Source organism: Morus notabilis, unplaced genomic scaffold (genome assembly GCF_000414095.1).
Source record: "Morus notabilis unplaced genomic scaffold, ASM41409v2 Scaffold294, whole genome shotgun sequence".
Taxonomy (NCBI): Eukaryota; Viridiplantae; Streptophyta; class Magnoliopsida; order Rosales; family Moraceae; genus Morus; species Morus notabilis.
Window position 1 is genome coordinate 51,350 of NW_010365149.1, and position 9,618 is coordinate 60,967.

Below are 9,618 nucleotides of genomic sequence, written 5' to 3' on the forward strand. Positions count from 1 at the left end.
TCAAAGGGACTTCAATTTGTCAATCTTCTAATAAAGATCAGAAAATGGGACGAAATTAGCTAATTACTTATAATTAGTAGTATATATATAGTAGTACTATATATGTATATACGTAGTTATCTGTGTACTGTGTATTCAGACGGCGGATCATGATCATGATCATAATCAACTACCAAAACAAATTAACCAAAGAAAAAGAAAAATCAACAGTACCAAAAAAAACAAAAAAGAAAAAAGAAAATCAGAATAACATATATCAATCCTTCTTTTCGACGACGGAGAACATCCCGGAGACGTACGGTATTCCGGTGCGCTTGATCCACCAATCGCCCTTAAAGAAACTGCCGGGAGTAAAGTCCCTGGCGTGCTTGGCCGTGATGTTCTTGACGCCCTTCCACTTGGCGCGGCGGCTGGGCTCGACGGCGCCGGGCCCACGGTTGCCGAACTCGGTGTAGAAGCACGTCCGGAGCCCAAAGTCGCCGGCCCAAGGGAGCCACCCTCTGGGCTGGATAAGGTCGTCGATGAAGGACTCCATAATTATAGTTCTGGAGAATTCCTTCCAGGGCCGGCCCAGGTAAGCCGGGAGCTCGAACCGAACCGGGTAGTAGTCCGGGTCGGCGACAAAGGTGCCGTTCTGGATGATGATGGCGGAGGGCTGGCGGCGCTCCTTGCGGCCCTGGGCGGTGACGATGCATTGCTGGTTGTCCATCGGACGGCGGACGATGAAGCGGCAGTTCTGGAAGACTGCGGCGGCGTCGCCGAAGACGAAGTCGATGGTGCCGGAGACGTTGCAGTCGCGGTAGAACTGGCGCTTGGCGTGGGTGTACAGGGTGTCCTGGTAGCCGTCCATGGCGCACCGGTAGAAGATCGCCTCGTCGGCGTTCACTCTCAACGCCACCGCCTGGTGCTTGTGCGCTCCGGCGGTGTTCTCGAAGCCGATGTCCCTCGCTCTGAAATGATCTCCCAACACCACTGTTTTTATTTTTTATTTTTTGTTTGAGGAAAAAAGTACATTGTTATTAGATTATTTATTATAATGCGGAGAAGAATATATTGTTATCATGTGTACTGTTTTGTTTGGAAATTTTAATAAATTTTATCCATAAAATTTAGAAGTTGGACCCAGTAATTTCATGAGGAACAAAGATATCTTATATTATATGTAACATATGAAAACTTTGGATGGTTTTGTCATGTATTTGATGATGCAGTTAACTAATTATCATGTACTTTACTTTAATCATGTATAATGTTAGAGGTATTTTCTGTTTTCAAATAAATATATTAGTTAACAATATAATATATAGTAGAATAATAGTAGACCCCGATTTAATTTGTCTTTAAAATTTTGTAGAGGCTCTACTACATTTGATAAAAAAGGAAATGAAGAGTTTATTTATTTTTAGTTGAGAGGAGAAAAAAGGTTGTTTTTTTTCAAAATAATAATAATAAAAAAAAGCTAATCAGGAACAACCTTCTCCCATATTATAGCATCTCTATTAAGTTTTCTAGTACACATGCCAATTTGTATAGAAATGAGCACAATTTCGTTAATATGAGAGAGAAATGGATTTGACATATTTCTTGAAAATGGAAACAGATCATTTTTCAATTATTGTTAGAGATGGAAAACGAGTCAATATTTGGAAGCAAAAAACAAAAAAGTGACAAAAAAAAAAAGGAAAGAAGAACATACCAACGGTGGCTGTAAGACTAGTAGGAAATCCATCGATGAAATTCTTGTCGCCGGTTATCCGGGTCTTATTGGCACCATCTCCGATGATCAACAAGTTCGTCATGTTCCTCTCAATCGTCACGTACTCCTTGTAAACCCCTTCCTTAATATATATCACAAACGTATTCTCACTCCTCCTCGGAATATCCTTCAAGGCCTCGTTTATGGTCGTGTACTTCCCACTCCCATCCTTCGCCACCACAATGTTCGGCTTCACCTTCGTGGGATGCACCGCCATCAGCCTCCGAACCCCACCGCCGAACCACTCGGCCTCGTCGCTATGTCCGAGGACCGGCAGCTCGCTCTCTTCCTCGTCGGAGAACAGCCTTCTTCCCATGCTCGAAAGCTGCAAGTCGGAGAAGACGGAGGAGATCTCGGAGACCATTGTTAGGCCGTTGCTGCTGAGCCTCATCGACGTCTTCAGCGCCTTTTTCATCTTCTCCGCAGCTTCCCCTGTGGTGTTCTGAAAGCCATCTAGGCAAGTCTCCTGGTAGGTTACCGTGGCGCTAAGCCAGATTTTCAAGTCCATCAGCATTTGGTCGAATTTTGATATGTCAAACTCACCAAGCTTATCGACGGAGTGCTTGAGATCGTCAATGGAATTTTCCATCAGTTGCTTGCAGTGCCCTAGGGCTTTAGAGGCTCTTGGGTCCTTCTCTAGGTCTTGGAGGACGACAGACTTTTTGGCGGCTTCCGAGAGGTACTTCATGGCGACTTTGAAACCGGCTTGGATGAGCTTTTTTGGGTCGGTTGTGTTTCCCGACTCGGAACTAAGGCTGTTGATGCACTCCTCTTTGTAATCCGTCGGTTGACATATGGATTTTATGGCCTTCATCGAGGCGGAAACCTCATGGGACCCGTCCTTGTTGCTGCTTGCCGGAGAGGACTGACCATTGTTGAGGCTCACTCCGACCGTCACAGCGATCACCATCGCCACCAGCAAGACGGAGGAGATGCCGATCACAGCGTACCTCTTTCTCTTCTCACCATCATCCCCGTATGACATTTTCCCTTTCTTTGTTCAATCAATATAGAACTAGAAGTAGCAGCTCTTGAATACCTAAAGGGAGGGGAAGAAAAAAGGAAAAAAGTGGAATATTATATTTATAATATATATTTTAATTTCACTTTTTTTTTGTTGCTTCTCTTTTTTAGTCACTAAAAATTGAGGAATATATTGATCTCTCTCCCTGAGAGGCCGAAACAGCTGCTTTAACGATGCATGTGTGTGTACAAAAAAAGAGAGGGTTTGATCCTTTCTCTCCTTTGTACTGTTTTGAAGTTTTGGAGCCCTCTCCGGACTATTGGGGTTTGGTAGATTTTTTGTGAGGCTTTGATTTATAAAGTAGAATGCTCGAAATAAAATAAGACAAATTTAAGCGTTGGTTATGATTGCCAATATAAAACAACACGATTTGGAGGGAATTAGGGAGAGGGTGAACGATAATCTAGAAGTTTGTTTCTGTTTCCTAAAAAATGAAAGGTGAAAACTGTTGTCAGCACACAATACACCAAAGCCCTACAAATCTTTTTACTAAACTTGACACACGGTTTGCAATATATTGGCCATGCTCACCAATCGGTGTCATATATTTAGATTTTGGATCACTATGTCTACTAGACATCTACAACTTTTATCCCGTAAATAATAAAAATTGCATCCATCGGTGAAAATATGACAAATTCACTGTCACGTGAGTTGAGAAAAAAATTGGGATTTCTAACACTACTGAACTCGATTGTATGCAACACTGGCACGATCATGATTATGTAGAACACTATTCTAATGCCATTTTCATCAAATCAAACATTACCTAAATGTTAGGAGTAACTTCAATTTTGACCCTCAAATTATTTTTTATCACATTTTGACTCATAAATTTTAAAACGTTACAAATTACACCTTACACTATGCTGCTAATCTCATGTTTGACCCTTTAGTCACAAAAATCGTTAAAAACTAGATGGAATTAACCATGTTAACCTCACATATTTTGGTAATGAAGGGTATTTCACATAAATCCCGTCTTCAAAATGAATTTAAATAAATTTAAGCCTCACATAAGTACTTTGTTGGCCAATGAGCCGGTGTATACTGTAGAGAGCACATATAATTATTTCTTTTTTTTTTCAATATTTACTTTTTAAGTTATTTAAGTGTGATTTTATTATACCCTTAATTAATTATGTTAGTGTCACAGGGTTGAGTCATTAAGGTTTTAACAATTTTTGCGACTATATATAAGACAATGACTAAATGGGATGAGAAACATAGTTGGGGTTTCAAAAGTGAATAATGTATTACGTAGATTTTTTTTTAATTCACATTTGAGGGGTCATAAATTTGTAATCCATAGATTAGCAGTGGTATAATTATATTAATATAGCTAAAATAATTGTTGGTTGACTTTAGAAGGAATATGGTGGAAAGATTTCGCAATCCAAGGTAACGGTAATTAAGATTAACATATGTATTAATCTCGATATAAACGGTAAATTGTCACAATAAAGAAAGAAACATAATGAACTTTTTCCCTAAAATAGATCATGCCAATTAATTACCAATTAGGACAAGCATTTATTCCTAATCTATTATACTTTTTGGGAAAGGCATTGCTGTATACTATCCCAGAAAAACTTTTATAAATTAGTATTTTAGAGCTTTGCTGTATTTGAGTTGTCATAACTCTATATATCCTATTTACTGTAAAAGTTCTAAGGAAATTTATTGGTTAATGTTTCCAACAAAAAAAAAAAATTGTTTTTGTATTTTTTTTATAGTTTTCTAAATTATTAATCCCGCTAAGAATATTCTTAATAAGATTCAGTTACATGAACACCGCCTTTATTGAAAAAAAAAAAACAAAAACAAAAAACAAAAAAGAAAAAAAAAAAACAAACAGAGAAGTGCACAACTTAATACTAATTAATAAAGTACTACAATTCAAGATCTGCCACTTTTCTGGTTCTTGAGAATTGGAATTACATTGAATTCACCTTAGTCCTTATACAAACAATTAAAAAAACCAAACAAAGAAGACTACAACTAATAAAGTAGTTTTCCCCATTACATGCATGGTTGCAGGTTTAACATAACAGTAATTCACGTGTAAATTTTCACCCGCTTCTAATAACGAGATCTGGCGTTCGAATCACCGCACCCCAAATAGTACAACTCAAAGTAACCCACTTGTGAAAGGCACTTCAGTTGCGGGCAACCAAACATCACCCACAATGAAACTAGACACAGTAAAATTCACAGCATCTGTCTCATTTATCACATGGTAACCGAACCAAGTGATCCTGTATTATTGAACTCTGCATAATACGAAGTATTAAGCGGAAAATCCCCAGACCATTCTCTCCACCCAGTTGGGTCAATCAAACTATCCTCATAAGATTGCATATAAACTGCTCTTGAATATTCATTCCATGGCATTCCCAGATAGGTTTTTGTGGTGCCATTGTTATAAGAGGCCAAGTCATTTGCAGCCCTTATGGCGCAGTTGTGGATTGAAGTCCCCGTGTTCTCGTTCGGGTCGGTCCTTCCCTGCGCCGTGATGGCGTTGAATTGGTTCTGCAGCGGGAGCCTCGGATAAATGTTACACTTCTGGAGGACGGCCGCCGCGTTGCCGAAGATGAAATCGACTGTTCCGTAGATGTCGCAGTCCCTATAGAATTGGCGGAGGGAGTGCGTGTATAAGGTGTCTTGGTAGCCTTCGAAGCTGCAGTTGTAGAAGGCGGACGAGTCAGCGCCGTTTCGCACCGCCACTGCTTGGTGCTTGATGGCTCCGGCGGTGTTTCGGAATGTCATGTTTATTGCAACGAATCCTTGGCCAACTACGGCTGCAGCGGGTCGAAATGATCATTAGTAATTTGATTTTTTTTTTAGGAGTATTAAAGCTATTTTGTTGACAAGAAACAAATGCTTAGTTTGGTAGTGCTGTGGATTTTAAAAAAATTACTTTTAGTTGTGTTGAAAGAAGAAACAGTTGTTACAAGAAACAGCTGAATGTTTGGTAAACTGTAATTATAATAGCTATGCTGGTTCCAAAATCAGTATAATAGCGTTTAGTAAATTTTGAGGTTGAATTGCTGTGGGTATGTAAAATAACTAAAATAGACATGATATGAAATTTAAATATATATAATTATTTTTGGTATTTAGAAAATACTTGTTTAACTTTTAAAAAAAAAAAAACATAATGCTATGATTTTGAGTTTTTTAACAATAAATTTATGATAATTAATTCTTTTATTTTTTATTTCTCCATTTACAATATAATTACAACTAAAAGGAGCATTACTGAGTAATCAATTTGTTGAACAAAAATGTACATTCCATGTTCAAAAACTGGCAGAAGCATGAAAGAATTAAGTCGTGTTCATTAAACTTGCCGCAATTTGATCTCGGACTTCATCCATTTTCAGTGATAGTAAAGCTTGATTCCCTTCTATATTATTGTCATTTGCTTGATTCTCTTCATAAACAAAATCATCTGGATTATCCTCGACCCTTTGAAAATGTCGATCACGCTTATCATGTTTCCTAATGTAGTTATGGAGCGCCATTGTTGCAATAACTATTTTCACTTCCTTCGTTAAATGAATATTTTGGGAATAATAAAAATTTCATTAATGAGCCCATTGTAGATTGCCGCACAATCTACAATCAGAAGCAGCCGAAAGGCTGCTTCCGATTTCCCCCCAAAATTCCTCATAAATTCTCTGGGAAGCATTTTTTGAGGTATTTACCAAACACACTAAATAACTTTAGCTAAATAAAAAATTGATTTTAGCCTCCCAAAATCCCTACCAAACTAAGCCAAAGTGTCAAACCCCAATGTGCTTCAGTGGTGGATATTATATGTATACTGTTTTTCACTAATAAAATATTGTTATCAATTTTTACCAGAGTTGATTAACTATAGTGAAAACAATAACTAATGGTGCTCCACCACTATTTATCTACAAGTCGATGGCTTTCTCATTTTTTGCATGAGAAAAAGAAAAGATTTATCGTACCGTAATTTAAAAAAGAAAAAGAAAAAAAAGAAAGAGATTTGTTTTTTTGTTAATTATTGGGGTACATATGATGATAACAAACATAGTCAGTCTAATAGTAAATTCGCACTCGTGTCTTTAACATTGAGGTCTAGTGTTACCAATCTGATCAATTAATTAAAAAAAATTCCTATCTAATTTAGACTACTATATCATGATCTAAAAAACACCCGCAAAATATGTTCGAAGTATATGATCAAAAGATAAATTTGATTATAAGTCACAGAAAACTGAAGAAACCCACAGCAAATTACTAAATAGGGTATTGTTATGATAAAATATTTTTGATTCATTAACAAGCTATATGATCTACTATGTGTATGTTACCAATAGGCTATTGTTTTCCGTTATCACCTAGGTAATTTTTGTCGACTTTATATTCAAGCAGCTTCGAAAGCAAGGATCAATTTGACTCAAAGAAAACTGAAGAAATCCACATGAAATTAATAAATATTTTGCTTCCACTTGGGTATAATATTCTTGATTCACACATGTATATCAAATTTTTTTTTTTTTTTGGAAGGGGACATCATGATGAATCAAACCATACATATAGCTTGTTAATGAATCAACATTTTAAAGATAATGTGATCTGATCAGGACTAATTTAAACATTTATCAATCATAAAATAATCAGTCAACTGGTAATTGTAATTAAAGCTTACCAAATGTCGCCGAATTAAGTGTCGTCCAGCCGTCAACCACGCTCCGATTACCAGTGATCACAGTACCGTCCCCGATCAACATCAAGTTCTGCTTGTTCTTGGCAATGGAAACATACATACTCATAAATCCCACTAACCACATAAATCACAAAGTACGTGTTATTGCCAATACTGCTAACAGTGTCATTCGGCGCTGCATTTACCGCATCACTAATGGTGGTGAAATTCCCCGTACCATCCGGGTTCACCACCACAATTTGGCTCGCCAAAACACCCTCCAAACCACTAATTGTAAGAACCAGCTTCCTGATCTATTAAGAATGGCTCTATTTTTATGATCTTTCCTTGTGTAGTTACTAACTCAACCATGCCTAAAAAGCGCGAGACACGCTACATAGAGATGGTTCGATATTCGAGTCTTTAGGCTTGAGGCTGATTTGATCACCTCTTGAAGGCCCTCCAAACTTATTTGTTGGTTGGTTAAAACCGCGCTAAGCAATGTCAGCAATTCGTTGGCTTCAAAACTGTCCAAATTGTAATTTTTTGTGAGGTTGACAACTTGGTAAGTTTTGGAGAGAGTGTCCAAATTTAGCTCGGCTAGAAGGTGACAATCTTTGAGGGCTCGAATGGCGGGCTCGGATAATGTGGAACGATGGCGTTCGAGGTATGAGTCCACTAGGGACAGGAATTTTTGTGCAGAAGAAAAGGATTTGTTGATGAAAAAACGACATCAGTCGCACGTAGTACCGGATTGGTCACGAGGAAGATTGGATTTGCAATAAGAAGGGTGAGGAGTGGAGTTGCAAATGGTTTCATCATGTGATGTGTCGCTTGAAGTGTTTGAGCTTGCAAGAATTGGAGAAGAGAAGAAGAGAATGAGGATGAGAAAAGTGTAGCTAAAGTTGAGCATTTTGGATGCCATGTCGGTGATGGAATAAGATATGGGATACTTCTCTTGGTTGGTTATAGGCTTGTATTTTTTACTGTCGTCGAAATTATTATACATTATATAAAGGTCTTTTGAATTATAAAAATTTAAGATGTATAATGCAATCAAATCTCAGTCACTAATTAGATAATGCAAAAATAATCTCAACCATTGAGAAAAATATTGAGCAATTATGTTTTTGTTTTAAATTTCTAATGGTTCAGATCGTTTATTTTAATCATCCACGTACAACATAAATTAGGCTACTTAATACATCTAAAAAAATAGGATATATATGCTCTAGTTTCTTGCTTTTCGGGCATACGACATACAAATTCGTTGACTTTCTTTGAGCTGAAAAAACCTCCTGACGTGTACATATGGTTGACTTGTAACTGCTGTTTAAAAGCGCGTTTCTTGATATTATTGGATTTTAACTTTTAACTAAGAAAAGAGATGCAACTTGTTTGTTCTTAGGACTTGAAGCATTTTGTCTAATTTTAGTGTCACCAATGACATTATTGTCATTTAAAAACTTTAAATTGTATTTTTTAATTATTTTTTAATGTTTTTATCTATTAAATATGACATGACATCATCTGAATTAAACATCATTTAGGAGATTAAAAATTGAACATATAACCTGAATCCTTGTCATTAGTAGTATCTTAGCCACTAATTAAGGCATCAATTGGGCAAAGACGAACAGCTAGATTTTTAGGTTCCTTCACTGACGTTTATAAATACACACACACGTACGTACATACATATATATATATATAGCATTATTGCAAACAAATTACATCTTTCAACAATAATGCTGGCTGTCTCTGTCTGCACGGAAAATTATACGTTATTTACAAAATCCAACTTATAAGTTTCGTGATTCTCAGTTAAACTAGAAAATGATTGCTGAGAAAAGGAGCAAGGAATACCTAGTGTCGGCATTTTGTCATTTTGTGTCACGACCCGTGAATAGAGCTGTGATTATTGAGATTTAATTTAAAATTGAACTTAATTAAACTGAATTAATTAAGAAACATCTAAGAAAATAAAATAAAATATACAAATACCAAAATAAATATTAAAATATATTGCTCCGGAGTCTTTCTTTTACAAATAATATTTAAAACAGTCCATAAAATCTAAAGAAAATAGTACAATTTTGGGACAATGTCGACCAATACAGTTTATATATAGAAATATAGTACATCTCAGAATTAAAA

At 36.7% G+C, this 9,618-nt stretch overlaps 1 protein-coding gene and 1 pseudogene across 1 annotated transcript; both read right to left on the reverse strand.

The window, feature by feature from the left end:
- Positions 1-254: 254 nt before the first annotated feature.
- Positions 255-2,766, reverse strand: LOC21394099 (putative pectinesterase/pectinesterase inhibitor 28). The gene is made up of 2 exons (XM_010107350.2): positions 1,697-2,766; positions 255-972 (listed from the first exon to the last, which is right to left on the reverse strand). Exons 1-2 carry the CDS (start codon positions 2,739-2,741, stop codon positions 257-259), a joined length of 1,761 nt encoding a protein of 586 aa, XP_010105652.1. The 5' UTR covers positions 2,742-2,766; the 3' UTR covers positions 255-256.
- Positions 2,767-4,911: 2,145 nt separating this feature from the next.
- On the reverse strand, positions 4,912-8,386 carry LOC21394100 (annotated as a pseudogene).
- Positions 8,387-9,618: the final 1,232 nt, after the last annotated feature.